The sequence below is a fragment of the Falco rusticolus genome, chromosome 20, assembly GCF_015220075.1.
Source record: "Falco rusticolus isolate bFalRus1 chromosome 20, bFalRus1.pri, whole genome shotgun sequence".
NCBI lineage: Eukaryota > Metazoa > Chordata > Aves > Falconiformes > Falconidae > Falco > Falco rusticolus.
The window spans coordinates 518,624-534,035 of record NC_051206.1 but is presented as its reverse complement, the minus strand read 5'-3'; the positions used below and the strand labels follow the sequence as shown (position 1 = coordinate 534,035).

Sequence of the window (15,412 nt, the reverse complement as noted above, 5' to 3'; positions counted from 1 at the left end):
TACCACGGGACAAGCAAGCAAGTTCAATCCCCATGCGTAGGTTGAGCAGCACAGCTTTGGGGCAATCCAGTGAGAAAACTGACCTTTTCCTTCAGATCCCTTCATTTCTAACACATGCACAAAACTGATTTCTGAGATTTACCATCAGTCAATTTGCACAGACTTTGCATCTGCACCACCACCGCTACCAAAGACTAAGTTGGCATGCTGCATTTATACTTGGCAATATAGCCGTTAAGCCACACAGTATAGGCAGAAAGCATTTTAAGACGGAATAGAGTTATGAAAAAAAATATAAATGAAGGTACGAGGGAGGAAAATGGGTTTTTAGTTAGAGCAGGCTATTAGAAAGAAAAAAGATTCCTGAGAAACTTGCAAGTTAAAAAGGGGAACAGAGGGCAAAAATCCATCATAAGTTGGTAACACACTGAACAATCAAAATGCAACATCTCAAAGCCAAAAAAGTCCACCAGCCAGGCACCGCACACAGTAAGAACATTACTCACTCGTGTACCGCGGAGGAATAGCAAAAAGACAGACAATTCAATAGAGCACACAGCAGAGTTCTTTTCTTCGGATGTCAACTGAGAAAGAAAGACAAAGTTGTAAAAATCCTGCCAAGTCAACTGTGCTGCGAGTGGGAGGGCAAATTACCAAAGCAGGTATAGATTAGTCACCCAGAAAGATTTCTGCCTATTGATTAACCACGTATTAAAGATTGAAGGAAACCCTGCACTTTATTCAGCAACAGAAGACTTTGAGTAATCAAAAGGAAGGCACTGGACTTTAATTTTCCTAATGGAGTTTCTGTGAAATGGAATTGTTTCTTATATAGCACAAGTAGAGAGACAAAGGGGGGAAAAATGGAATTGGTATGCTTTAAATACGGACTTTAAACACACGTCTTTAAACACCATAGAAATAGTAGAACAACATTTAACAGTGGCTCCTTAAGAGATCAAAATCAAACAATTTTAGTTTAACTTTCAAGATCTCAAATATTTGTAAAAATACTACCCCTCTGAATCAAACTCAAAGCCCAGACAGAAACAGCACTAGCTACTACTGACATTCATTTAGTTGGGATCCCTGGGGCCCATTGGCTTTGCTGCTCCCAAGCATCACCACACTAGATTGCACCCTCAATTAAAAATACAGCAACTAATTCAAGTTAGTAGATGAGTAGTTCCCCTGTTGCATCTTCCCAGCTCAAGATGTAAACTCAGATCATCAGCACGCATCAATATGTGTTTGCACCTGTCTGCAATTACTTTATCTCAGTGTGCCCTCTTGGCAGAAATGTAAGTTATTATTAGAAATAGAGGTTTTCTCTTACGGTTGTTATCAACACCCTGACACAGGTGGGCGTACAGTTATCTTAGAATTTATGGGCCTGGGATAGAGAGAGTTATGCCGATGGAAAACACTTCAAGCATTTTGTGCCACAAAAATAAAGAAGTCCTCCTACAGTAGTAATAGTGGCCCTGTTAAAGCAGGTGAACTTGTGTGTTTCAACAAGGATGTCAATGGTTTGAGCCCGAGTTCATGCTCCCAGGTGTGAGAAACTGCCAGCTTCAGCAGTCTGACCTCAAGCCTTCACCATTCCTTCCCACTTCCAGTTCTTCAAACGCTGCGATAGCCTGAAACACACCCCCAGCTCGCAGCGCCGCTTTGGCACCCTGCAGAGCAGCCCAGTCCGCAGGTCACACGTTAGAACACAATGAGAAAAATAGAGTTTTGCTTAAACCCCCTATTTCTGAAGCCAATTATGTTTCGAGCAGGAATGGTTATCAGGGCCACACATTTTTGATAGCTAGCTCCAGAAACATGGCAAGGGTGTGGCCACGCTTTGTTTTGAAATTGCACTGCAAAACATCTGCTTCCTTAGCCCCGACAAGCATCCTCTGGGGTGAGTAAAAACATGCAAGTCCGTGAGTACTTGAGGGAAATGAAAAGGCAAAAGTCATTCTTAAAGTGCTATTGAAAAGCTTTGGAGAACTCCAACAGGACAATGGCTCGTGAATAAGCAACGCTGTTTCCCTTTTTGTCAAAGGTGAGTGTCCAGCGCGTGCCCGGGTGGCACGGGCGTGCTTTCTCGGCCCTGTGCTTCCACCCCCCGCTATACCTGTGTGTTTACTTAGCTGTGCCGGGCACGGAATTTCTGTCTCCCTTTCCGTTACGGGTAAGACAACGCTGCAGAGGCCGCTTGGTGTTGCTGCTCTTCAAACAAATCAACTCCTCTGAAGCCACATTTGCCTCTCAGCTGCAGCCAGTACCAGTATGCTGAATTATTGCGCGGGGTAAACGGTCTTGTAAATTTTGCAAAGAAAGAATGATGCCTTCTCTTTGGCAGAGGTGTAAAAAAAGACGACTGACCCCACGCAAAGGCGGGATCGCGCTCGGTACTGATGCAGAGGCCGCCAGTACCACCAACCCTGCGCACACAGCTCAGCCCGCACAGGAATCGGCGCGGCGCGTTCCGCAGCACGGGGGAGTTTCTCCTCCATCCAGTAGCAGGGAGGAGCAGAGCTGCTTTTACTCAGCGCTCACACCTAGTCCTGCTGCTCAACAACTTCTCCTCGCTTGCTCTGCTGCCAAGGACCCACACCCACCACCTCTTCTCTCTCTCCTCTTCTGCAGAGAGTGGAGAATAAGCCAGGACTGCCAGCAGCACAGGGCACCTGGGGGAAGAACGCTGATCTGCAACCAGAGCGAGCAGCAGACACCCCCTCCCAGCCCAAGCCAACAAACAGCACCAGGGATACTCCTTTCCTATCTCACAGGGCATTTCACTGGGCCCACCCACTCCTCCAAAACTTGTTTATCTGAGCAGACGTTTCTAGAGTAAAAAGGACATAGCTAAAACCTTTCCTGAAACTAACAGATGACTGAAGAGTGCGGGTAACTGCGCCAACACAGCACGTAAGCATTTAAATTTCAGTAGTTAATAAGGGACAGGGGCTAAAGCAGAAGTATTCACGTGGTGAGGGCCAAACCTCTCATTAAATACTTCTTAAAGCAGGTTTAAAAACCCTAGAATTGGGACTACTCACGGAGTGGAGCCTCAAGGACAAAGGAAAAGATCCATCTTGATGCTATGTAACTCAGCTGAAATTCAGGTGTCCAGAATACCTTGTGCAAAATTTCGCCTCCCATGCTCGTTTGTATGAGCTAAATTCATACTGATAGACATCAAGTAGCCACACACAGCAGAAAAATTGCCATTCTGGTCAAATACCCCATTATGATTAATCAGCAGTGAAGCCTACAATAAGCTTATTAAAAAGAACTTGGCTCACTTTCCTGCACATGCATAAGGAAAAAAAAAAAAAATGTTTTCAGCATGAATATTTCATTCTCCCTTATTTTAACAGATGTTTTGCCATATTTTTACATACCTCTTACCAGCTCCTCTTACTAGTTACAATTCCATTAAGAATTGCAGCCGTTACTCATTGGAGAAGGAGGAATAGACTGAAAACCATTCAACTTGCCCTCGATCATTACCCTGAGCTGGTATTTCTGCCTTCTGTAGGGTGCTACGTTACCTCTCCTCTAGAAATACTTACTGGGAAGCTTGTTACCCACAGCAAAGGAAAACCAGCCTCCTCTAGGGTATCGCACACCTCCAGCGCCGTGATCCACACAAACAGGCCAGCCTGCTAGATCCCGCTGTCCGTTTGTCTTCACTGACTACACCACGTCTACAAGTGTCATCTGGCTAAACCTACAAGCGAGCACTCACACTCCAAGTCACATCTGTCGGCTGTAGCCCCGCCAGCAGCGCGCTTCCTCCATCTGAACACGTTTCGGCTGCCTGGGGATGCACACTATGGCTATTTGTCACGTGTTAAGCATCATTTAGTTGCTTCTCAGGAATCTGTGACAGAAAGGTTCATCTGTCCTTCCGAGCATACAGAGGAAAGGTGGGAAAGCCCAAGGAGGTCGGTCTCTGGCCAGCGTTCAAGTGATGCCACCTGCACCCTCGGGTGCCAGCAAAGGGAGCAAGGTTGCAGCTTAAGCAAAAAAAAACCAAAAAAAACCACACACCACCAAAAACCAACCCAAAAAACAAACAAAAAAAGCCCAAAAAACAAAACTGAGCTCCCAGCCAGACCGTCAGCTGTCACAGGTTCAGAGCGCAGAAAGCTGACAGAACTGGCTCTGTATGACAAACAGGGAAAATACCAAATAAAAGCCTCACTTATGCCTGTAGTGAAAGCCTTTCTGAACAACACCGCTCTTGTACAACCAAGGGGTAAGGCTCTGCACGCTCCCAGTCTATAAAAAGACAGATGTAAAATGTTTTCAAAGGAAAGAGATTCACTATCAAGGTTTTCTCAGAAACAAAAATCTTCCAAATAAAGCAAGTATTTAGCACGCATTCAAAGAAATTCAGAAGTTTTGTGCTTCTGCAGCTTGGAGACGTGCAACTGGAGATGATGATGTATGAGAGGCTGGGGTCAATCCCAGCTCTGCCGACCCAAGGGGCACACCGCGAAGAAAGCCTTTGCCACACAAGGCAGCACATCCCTCTTGTCCAAGACCTCTGTGCTTGCTGCAGGGATGTTGCTGCACAGGTAATGCAAAGAACAAAGACGACATTTCTGCGTGACAGACACACAGATTGAAAACCTGAGTCCAAATCCAGGATTCTTATCTTTTTCTGTTGGATTTACAAGCAGCGACAACCCCTCTCAGTTTTCAAAGCTAAGGGTAAGTCCGTGGCTCTGCTCCTTCATTCACGGGCTCCCGGCCTCAAGTTTTTTTGTTAAAGAAAAAACAAAAATAATTAGGAATATCTTGGCAGGAACCTGCAGGAAGCCACCAAAGCCAAATCTCGTGCTTGCCCTTGCCCCCTGCTTTGCCCTCATGGAAGGAGACCCACAGAACTCAACAGGACCAGGTACAGGCAGGCAGAGAGATTAGCACCTGCCTGCAAAGATACACAACCGCTCAGGGACAGGTTTGTGGGACAAGCAACCTGGCACCACGAGAACTGCAGACAACTGCTGCTCTGATCATTTACACCCGAGGGCAGGGTTGAAAGGCAGTTTCTCTGCAGTGGTTTCTCTACCACAAAGAATTTCAGAGCTCCGGCAGCTAAGGCTGCTTCACACAGTCGTGCCATTTCAAAATGCAACAGGCAATAAGGAAAACAACCGTCCTGGTGCGCAACTGCATGCGTTGAGCGTGCTGGCAGATAATTACTTCGTAGTCTGGGCTGACAGGCTTCAAGTCAGTAAAGCCAACACTTGCAATAGCATTCAGGGGAGGAGGAAAAAAAAAACATGCAGTCATCTGTCTTCTGTAGGTTCTTTTCAAATTATAGCTGGGCAGGTCACCTCTTGGCACTCACATGGGGGAGAAAGTCTGGAAGTTCTGCTTCTTTTCTTGAACTGCAGCATTTATGATTAAAATCCCTTTTGAACCAAAACACGTTTCTCATTTTTTGAGCATCAACCAGAAGGAAGCAAGTTCCACGTTATGGAGAAACGCAGACTTCCCCACTGCCCCACCCCAAACTGCTTAATTTCCCACGGAGAGATGCCATCTCTGCAAGCACATCATTTTGAAGCTTGGGTCCTCTACTGCCAACACACCAGTGATCCACAGCTTGAGCTAAGGACAAGGGTGAGAGCTGTAACAAGCACTCGTCCTCTGGGGCTAGCTGACAAGAAGGCCCACCGCACATATTCACCAGAAAGCTTAGAGAAACTCCAAGATAAAAGACATTCCCACATTCCAAATCCCACCAATTTGCAAATAAGCTCCTAAGTGCTTACATAATATCGTGCTAAAAAGTGCTGGCTGCTGAAATGTGCACGCAGGAAAGACTTTTAAGCAGTGCTGCAAAGTAAATGGAAATAGCTACCAGCTGCACTAGAAAATTTTGCCAAATCAGAAAAGGTTACATCTTAACTCAGGCTTCACGTGAAGCACGCATTTGCAAGAGACCTTGGAAGCCAAAGAAACACTGACTCTTAACGGGAAAGAAAGAGGAACAATAATAAAAGCTACAATTTCAAAGTTGGAGGCCAATTTGAAAATGGCTTATATCGGAACAGGTAATTACCCAGTGATTATTTTTGGCTTTGAATACTGAGCCTTTAAAAAGACACCGACATTGCTGGCAATAGAAACAGTGTGATAACCCTAGGGTCTGCCGTGGAAACGAAGGGCTCTTGTGCTCAGCACCGCTCCCGCCACCACACAGATATCCAAGGGCAGAAAGCTCCACACATCACACTACCACTGAGCTCAGCAGAGCTTGTCAGCACCCAGCACCATGGACTGAGGCCCAGGACTTCAGGTGTGCCCGGAAACAGAACCAGGGGATTGAGAGTACAGAAACAAACAACAATCTGCCCCCCTCCATAAACTCGGTTCCAGTTACCTGGCGTGTCGGATAACGGGAGCGGAATGAAGGGATCAGGCACAGTCAGAAGAGGAGGGCTAGTGTCCAAACTCAGAATGTCTTTCGTTTTTTCAGCTGGTAACCAGGAAGAGAAAAAAGCAGAGTGAAACAGAGAAGAGACAAGCAGAAAGCATCGCGCAAAAACGTCAGCTCAGACAGAGCTTAGTATTACAGAGTCCAGGCTACGGCCTGACAAGAGCAACACACACTCAGAACAAGTTATGGTGCAAGTGTGTGGGAAAAAAAAAAAAAAAAAAAACTAAAACCAAACAACTATTACCATGTAGCTCTCCAACACAATTTAACCCACAGATCTCAAAACATCCTTTGAAAGGGAAGTGCTATTATCTCGCTTTACAGTGGCACAGAAGGTGAAATGCCTTAACAAAGGACAAGCAGCAGGCTAGCCCCCCCACGTCGGGCCTCTGTCTGAAACAAGAGATGCAGCATCTTGCATCAGACAGGCTTAGACAGGCTCCTGTCCACAAGGAAAGAAAAAGAAAAGGACTAGAAGCGCCCAGCCCAGTGCCAGCACCAAAAGAATTTCCAAGACACCTTCCTATGCCGAACCACGGGGCAGGAGAGCCAAGGGGCACATTTTAAAGACAACTACTAAAAGAACTGAACACGCTACAGCATCCAGAAAGCCCAGAACACGCGCAGGTGCTTCTCAGGCTCTGCAGAAGGTACCCTGCAGCTGAACCTGGAGCTGCTGCTACTCAACATCACTCCACAAAGGCTGATGGAATATCGTAAGCTCCTCACAGGGCACTGAACAGCTAGAGAAACTCAGAAAGCAACCCCCTAGAGCACTCTTGCGTCATGGACTTCAACTCCTTAATTCTCAGGTAAGAGCCAACAATACCAAGCTCAGCAACAAGCTCCTCTAAATCTCCTTTTGATAAATAGAAATAAGCGTGAATGGATTTGTCACTTCTTGCCCCACAAAGGATCCTTCAGTCTCTTCCCAGGACTCCTCTCACCGAGGGTCGGCACGCTGCTGTGGGGAAGCGTCGGTTGCATTTGCCACCAGTAACAAAGGCTGCAGGAGATGGGGAGAGGAGGACCTGCACGTCGGGGCTCCCAGAGGCAGTATTTTCAACACCGTGCTTGGCAGGTCTTCGCTGCTTTCGGTGAAAACTGATGCTGAAGAGCTACAAACAAGCAGCAGCACTCACCGCAGGTTTTTTTGGCCTAAAAGGGGCTGCTCATAACAAAACCTTGGTACCCAAGTACCACAGGAGACACCAGACAAGGTCGCACACGCAGAGGCCTCTGTGGAAAAGCTCCTCTGACCAGCCAAGGACTCCTGGCCTCTGGACCCACGCAGCACAGCCAGTGCAAAACTTCTTGCCTTCACCATTGAACTGTCAATGATGAGACAAACTGTGCACTCCTCTGAGGATTTTGCCTGCTCACTCCTGCTCTGCTGTTCTCCTCCTTCTGCAGTGCAGACATCGTCATCCCTGCTCCTCTCCTTCACACAGCCTAACAACTGCAGGCCAGAAATCTCCTCCAGCTTCCCTGACCAAGTTCTCCCAAGTCCAATTCCCTTACCGCACACTATGTATTTTACTTCTAATCGTGAGCCACATGGAACTTCAACATGCTAAGCAGCTTCCTCGTGAACTTAAGGGGCTTGCTCAGTTTCTTCCCTCACCAAAAGCCTCACCTCTGCCTACAGACCTCCTGTCTCCACTACCCAACTGTGACGAGCACATGTGCCGTTCCTGCCTTCCCTTCTTTACCAAAGCACCCACCCTATCCCTACAGTTCTCAGTACCAAAAGCCCAGCTCAATTTGTATCAGTTTTACTTTCCTTTCAAAGAGGCTACGACAAAGAGTTGCCGTTTTTCTGCAGTGCTGTTTGGGCACGGCCCTGTAGGACATACTCACAAACTCACCTGATCCAGCAGTGAAGGAAGGGCCACCAAATGCATCTGCCTGGGTTGCAGATGAAGCCGGCTGGAAACCCGGAATCAAGTTCTCTGTGGAACTGCCCATCTTTTCTGGAGCTTTCCCTGAAATGCCAGACGCAGATTTAGTGGAAGAACTTCCATTCTGAGGGCAGGTTGCTTACCTAGATTTTTTACGACACTATTTCAGGATGTGCCTTAAGCCCCTTGCTGCAAATCAAACTCTGCTTCGTCTGCAAGTTATAAGCTGTAGCTTCTACGACAAACCGATCGAGGCCGCTTTAAAAGCGGTTTGTACCTCTCCCTTTGAGGATCATGCTCATTTAATCGCAATTGCTCAGCAAAGAGGACAGGGACTGAGAAGGGCAACTGGAAGAATTTAGCTCTTATGGGCACATAGGAGAGCACCCCAGGAGCATCTGACCGAAAGCAGCATCGTTGCATGCCATCTTCCAATTTGAGAGCAGGCCACGTCCATGAACCTACCGTCACCTAGCTTTGCAAAGTCCTTGTTCAGCAGCTCCTCAGCTGTGAGTTTGGAGAAGTTATCATCATCAAACGGATTCCACGTGGAGACATCGGGCGGGTTATAGACATTCTGCTGTGAGGTCCTTGGGGAACCCGAGGGTGTGGTGGAAGCAGATCTGGATGTGATCAACCCAACCAAACAGTCATTAATAACCCATCCAAAATCCTCTGGCCAGCACCATGAGCTGGTCCAAGCTACTGCATTACAATTACTTCCTACTTAAAACTCTCAGCACACTTTACTGTACATGCATGCCCAGAAGCCTGGGACCAGTGAGCCTTATCTGCTCTTCCTTTGGTTGAGCATCCTGGTGTCGGGGATTGAAATAAGCACCGCAGAGCATACCATTTGAAATACTTTTCTGCAATGCCCACGTGGAGGCTTCCTGCCTGTAGACACTATAAAAGTGAGCTCGAGTGCTCCTGGGGAAGTGCTGATACCAAGCAGCAGGTGTGGAGCGTGCACTGGGGCTACAGGTGGAACAGCTGAAACGACACTAGCTTTTGGTAACACAGAGGAAGGCCCCACTTGCTCAGCTTTTGGGGAGCACAGAAGCATTCAGGAGGGCTTACACCCTTGGGGAAGTTTTTCAGCAACTTTCTGCCAAGCCTCAAACTGTGGTCTTGGGAAGGCAAAGACTCATTTAGACCTCACAGTTTCCTGCCTACCTTCAATCCCCGAGTTTGGCGTAGGAGATCTCAGAAAAGCCTCCCCTACCCCTCCCCTCCACCCCCTTCGACACCGAGTGACAAGCCACCTACTTGGACTTGTTGAGACTGGCTTCGGCAGCAGCTGCCTGCAGGAGCTGAGTAGACTTGCTGGCTGGAACCCCAAAAACCGCACTGTGGGTCACGTCGCTCAGAATCCTCCTGTGTCCTGCACGCTGCGTCTTCGGGGAGGACGGAGGGGTGAGAGAGCCCACCTTCTGACCTTGCACTGCTGGGGGGGGTGTGGTTTGAGGTTTTTGCTGTTGCCTCATTTGTGCCTGCATCTAGGAGAGAAAGTAAAACAGTACGTCCTTGTTCATGACTAACAGCCACGATGAAAACACGGCTACACGCTGGAGGATCTGACCTTCAGGTCATGGATTGGGGATAGACAGTCTGGAGGGGAAAAAAAACACGAACAGAACAGCCGGAGCAGAGGGGAATTCGCTGATCTGTAGTATTTGAGGATTACTAGAACTGCACGAGCAGAGACCTCCTCCCCTTTCTATGGCGCAGCTCCGGAGGAAAAGCCTCTATTAGCGCTTGTCGTTAAAGGCTAGCGGGTCTCAGAAATTTGTTCACGAGTAAAGAGGCTGAGATCCAGGGCAGAGGTGAAAAAAGGAATCAGATGGTAGCGTGCAGGAGTCATGTCATAGGAACACAAGGAGTGGGGGTTAAGGTGAACAGCAGCGCTTCTTCCAGCAGATAATGTGTGATTGGGGTCAGGTCTCTAAAGGAGCACAGGTCTTCTGCAGAAATCTTGCGCAAGAAGTTTTCTTAGCTTTCTCAAAAAAAAAAAAAAAAAAAAAACAACCAAAAAACCACCCACAAGTAACACAGGAACGACATTTGTCATTGAAATCTGGAGGAGAAAAACAGGCACCTTTGGTTTAGGTGTAAGTCAAGGCAGCCCAGCTACAAACCCTTTGGAAACTTCAAGGAGTTTCCTCACACTGATCTTATTTTTCCATTACCTCAGTGTTAAATTCACAAACTTGTAAATACTTGAAATACTGTCTTGTAGCGATAAACAAGAGCATCACTTCCCATTATGTGATTTATCAAAATCTGGCTTTCAGGGAGGTATCACGGTTGGATTTAAAGTAGGAAAACTAGAACACGAAGACCAGAAAGTCTGCACGTCACCTCCAGCACCTGGGCGCTGACTCCCTGTTCCCCACCCCGTATCATCCCAGGCCATTTTCAACCAAAGACAACAGATGAAAGACTTGGAAAGACCTAAGAGGGCAATGACGAGAAGAGGTAGATCCTCAGTGTGGTGCTTAATTACAGCGAGGGAAGGCAAACGAGCGGTTACCCGTCTTGCTTTTCATCTGGCATTTTCAGGCAGACTAACTCACTGCGGCCGAGAAGCAAACGGACCTGACTGCTTCTGATGCACCCACCTTACGTCTCGCTATACAGGTCAGTGCGGAACGGTACGCTTGGCACTGAGAAATAAAAGGGCAGTGCCAAAACTGCCACAGAAATTAACGCAGAGCTTAAGCCCAAGTCCCTCAATGCAAAAAGGTTTTGACGGGTCCTGGCTTGGTATCTTCTGCTCAGAGGCTCTGCTCTGCAGAGACCATGTCTCACTACCATTTTTGAAATGAGTTGACCACTGGTTTTCTCCTCCCAACTGCTGCAGGAGTGGTCAAGTGTCCAGATGCATCCATTTTGATCAGCCTTCCAGGGAGATAAGGCTAATTTTTCATCTAGCTGATTTAATAAAGACTGTTCTTGTGCTAGTGAATCACAGCAAAGCTCTTTAGAGATGCACTTCAATACTACGTTTCAGACAATTCTCCTCCAAAAGGGAAAGGGTAGTAACGGGCCTCATCCCAAACCTGTCTGCATGTACAGAAAGTCTCCTGCCAATTTCAATAAAATATCTCGCCCCAGGTCATTCAGCAGAACAGTAACAAGACCAGGAGGAACACAAAGCTTGTCACCTACCTAACAACCAGCTTAGTGCTGCAAATCAATATAAAAGCCAAGGGGCTGAATATGACAGAGCCCTGAGACACGTCAGAGTAAAACAAACACCACGGCCCAGCACTGCTCAGGTCACTGGCTTCTGGCGTTTATTAGTCAAATTAGTTCCTGATGAGCACGCCTCCTTTGAAGTGATGAGAGACAAACGGGGTCCTGAGTAACTAGCAACTCATCAACAAGCGAGCACAAAGCGACCCCTAGTCTGGGCTCAAACATCGTGTACCTGCAGTGGTTTGTTAACAGACAGTATGCTTTGCACACCTGCTACAGCAAAACAACGGGCAGCCTCCTCTTGCTTGGGACCTGCACGCGCTTTCTTTCCAACACACAACTAGAATTAGGGACATCCCTTTGCGCTCCCAGAAAGCGGCAAGAATGGACGGCATCGTGCAGGAACGAAAGCAAAAGGCTCAGCTGCCTCCCGTGTGTACTGCAGAGGCACCTGGCAGCAGGGATCCTGCCCTCCGGCACAGCTCCGCTGCCTTTACCACTGCAGACAGCTGGCTACTTCCCTGTTGCAGGCAGTCGTACTTTCCATTAAGTAAAGAGCACTTATTTTGGACACACGTTCAGATGATTAGTAAAGTGGATGATTGATTGATTGATTTTTAGGTATGGTGCTTTGAAAAGTCTCCTTTTCCATAGTATTCGTTAAAGAAAAAAAGTTATCCCAAGACCAGAAACCACCAGGAAGGCTGCGTGCACCTGCCCTTGCATCAGTGTCCTGAGCAGGAGACAGAAGTTTTCCAAACGAGCAGCAACATAAAGCAGTTCTGTTTCCTGGTGCCCATCCTGATGCATTAAGTACAAACGATTTCTAAAGGATTTTATCAAGTCTTCTAAGGGAACGTGACAGGGGAGGGGATAGAGGGAAGCTGCATTAAGCAGCTACTTGCATCTTCTCATCTGCTCTCTACTCATCATCTACTCACCTATGGACCCAGAGCACAGCTCCGGCGTCCAGCATCCTGCTGGGAAGAGCAGTCCAAACAACTACACGTGTCTCTGAGGCAGCAAGGTCAGAGCCGACACCTGCAGCTCAGTAATAACGCACCAGGGCACCTAGCAGGCCCTACAGCACCTCTCACCCAGCCTCCGTGGGTCCCAAATCCCAGCCGCCCTGCTGGGGTGCTCCTGGCACGCCAGACCTGGCAGGAGGGCACTTCCCAGTACTCCCAATCCCACTGCCCTGTTCCTTCCCGAAAGGCTCTTACCACTTGCTCCTGCGGCTGCGCTGGCTGAGCCGCACTTTGCTGGGCCTGGGGCTGCGGCGCTGCTGGGGCTTGCTGCTTCTGCTGAACCGCTGCTGCTGCTGTCTTCTGCTGCATTGCTGCCTGCTGGGCCATCATCTGCTGCTGCTGCTGCTGCTGCTGGTAGTAGTTCTGCATCAGCTGCTGCTGTGCTGGCGCTCCTTGCTGCATCACTGGGAACTGGGAAACAACCAGTTGTTGAGCTGCTTGTTGCACAGCTGGGAACTGGGGTACAACCACCAGAACTTGGGGTCAGCCACAGGAAGGGTTACAGCCACCGCAAGTGGCAAAGCAGGGAGAGGCTGCCACGGCTCGGAGACCATCTGCAAACGAGCGGTGGAAAACGTCCTCCTGGTCCAATTAGATTATTTCTGTGTTACACCAGCCTGTACGGGGCTCCCACAGCGCAGACTGTCCTGGGGTCCTGAACTCCCTTTCCCTGTTTTTATCAATTCTAAACCTTCCCCCAGGACTGGAAGCTTTATTGTCCCTTTGCTTCCACTGCTACAGATGCTTTAGCAGAGTACTGCGGTGTTGATAGCAGCACAGATAAGGACACAAGCCTGTCATCTAGACACAGCTCGTCTAACGCACCGCGTGTTCGCAGCCCTCCGTATCGCCGCAGTCTGCCACAAAACCAGACCTGAGTCCTCCCATCGGAAAGGCACACCAGGCTTCTCACGAGCAGGAGAGGAACAGTACCCCTCTGCTCATCAGCTGAGCACTGACCTCAAGACCCTGAAACAGCTGGAGCTGTAAAATCTCATAAAATAAAATAAAAATCTCATATAAAATAAGGTAAAGTGCGAGTTGTTTTGTGCTCGTACATGACAAAACTACCTCAAGGCCTTCCACACTGACTGTTAGAAACACCAGCCTTGCGTAGCGAAAAATCTTGCTAGATAACTGAGGCCACATTGGAAAATGCCTAAAATCTGCACCAATCCCCCCAAAAACAAGGGGACTTGCCATAAATGCAAAGGTACAGCCTCGCAGGCCTCTAGCACAGTAAGCATGCAACGAACACGGCCACGCACACCTACCTGCTGAGCTTGCATCATCTGCTGCTGCTGGTAATAGGCAGCCTGCTGCTGCTGCTGCTGTTGCAGAAGCTGCTGCTTCAAGAAAAGCTGCTGTTGATGCTGAGGTGTGGCTTGCGGCTGAGTGGAAGGGACCTGGGGCTGTGCCTGCGAGGCTTGCTGCGGAGCCGGAGCCTGCTTGGCTTGTGGCTGTGCCGGAGTCTGTTGAGGTGCTGCTTTCGGCTGGGGGACGCTTGCAGGGAGCGAAGGCTGAGCAGTGCCCAGGGCAGCAGGTCCTGCAACTAGTAGAGGGGGAAAAAAGAAAAAAAAAAAAAGACACATCCATTAGATTAACATGCACCACAGCCCTACAGTACACAGCGCCTGTCAGGAAGGCGCCACACAGGGAACATGGTTTCACCTTGTGGCTGAATGGCTGCTTGAGCTGTAGGTCTCTTCCTAGGCGTCAGGGCTGGCTGAATGGGTAAAATCCCGGGGTTCGCTTGGGTCTGTCCTGCTTTAGGTCTCTGGCGGGGTGCTATGGAAGTTTCTGTCGTAGGGATAGGATCTGTCAGCCTATAAAAGGTGGTAAAGAATAAAAGGAAGAACAGTAAGACCACCGTCTTTGTTAGCCTGACAGATGGTGCATGCAACACACAGTAGAGGTTTAAAAACTCAGCCATACTTTAACAGCATGTGACTGATCAAGGTGAAATGCTTGCGGGCATCCAGACACAGGTCACTCTTTCCAGTAAAACTTAGATGCATTCACAACAATTAATCCAACACTTATCATTTTGTCTTCTTTGCCAGTTGTGACATCTTCTGTTGGACAGCTGGAACTTGTCAAAATCACTCAGCTCATTTAAGTAACTGCTGCAGCATATTGTTTACATCCACTTAAAGAGTTCTGGATGAACAAATGAAGGGCCTAACAAATGACCTTAAGAGCAGCTGGTACCTTTGGGCAGAGTTGTCTAAACCGGCATTTTTAGATGTAACTTAACTCTAGTACATCCACCCCAGAATCATTGGACCTCTTCAGACCCCTGCTTACTGAGCTCCCAAAAGCCACAGCAACAGAGCCAAGCAGCCAGACACCACCCTGCCCTTCTGTGGATACATTTGCTTGTTTAGATACCAAGATGTTCAACTACTGCGAGAGTAACGGCACTCTCAGTTACAAAAGCAAACCAAGCAGGCCCCTGGGACTGACAGGCAGGAGGAGAGATGCCCTGTTTCAGAGCCTGAAGAAAACTGCTGGGTTTGGAGTGCTCGCTGCAGTACTGCTCACTATGCAGTAAAATTAACATACAAGCTTTGTCCAACAGAATTTAGAAGCTGCAATTACAGTATCATAAGCAGAGCAAGCAGCAGCAGCAGAAGAAAAAAACCCCCACAGCAGTGCAGTGGTTTCCCCACTAATTGGGCTCTTCAGATGGAAACTGCTTGGGCTTTCGTGTCATGTCGTCCCCCCCCCCCCCCGAAAAAATTACAGAACTCTGCAGAAATCACAGCAATTTTGTACAGTAATTACTGGATCGGGTTATCACCTGCCAAGGGTCAAACTCGAACAGC

The 15,412-nt window shown here is 48.2% G+C and overlaps 1 protein-coding gene and 1 long non-coding RNA gene across 16 annotated transcripts in view; one reads left to right on the top strand and one right to left on the bottom strand.

The window, feature by feature from the left end:
- The window catches only part of AAK1 (AP2 associated kinase 1), an 85,471-nt gene that overhangs the window by 27,112 nt on the left and 42,947 nt on the right, over positions 1-15,412 (bottom strand). For 10 of the 15 annotated variants that reach the window (XM_037371415.1, XM_037371419.1, XM_037371423.1 and 7 more), the window contains exons 11-17: positions 14,256-14,410; positions 13,859-14,136; positions 12,780-12,995; positions 9,625-9,854; positions 8,821-8,978; positions 8,323-8,439; positions 6,398-6,493 (exon numbers count right to left, since the gene is read on the bottom strand). In XM_037371415.1, coding sequence (XP_037227312.1) covers positions 6,398-6,493; positions 8,323-8,439; positions 8,821-8,978; positions 9,625-9,854; positions 12,780-12,995; positions 13,859-14,136; positions 14,256-14,410 — 1,250 coding nt within the window. The remainder of the gene's footprint in view (positions 1-6,397; positions 6,494-8,322; positions 8,440-8,820; positions 8,979-9,624; positions 9,855-12,779; positions 12,996-13,858; positions 14,137-14,255; positions 14,411-15,412) is intronic. The other 5 variants (XM_037371416.1, XM_037371418.1, XM_037371424.1 and 2 more) reach the window with 1 other exon arrangement.
- On the top strand, positions 599-5,281 carry LOC119140277. The gene is made up of 2 exons (XR_005101576.1): positions 599-2,053; positions 2,641-5,281. It is a non-coding gene; the product is annotated as an uncharacterized LOC119140277 (long non-coding RNA).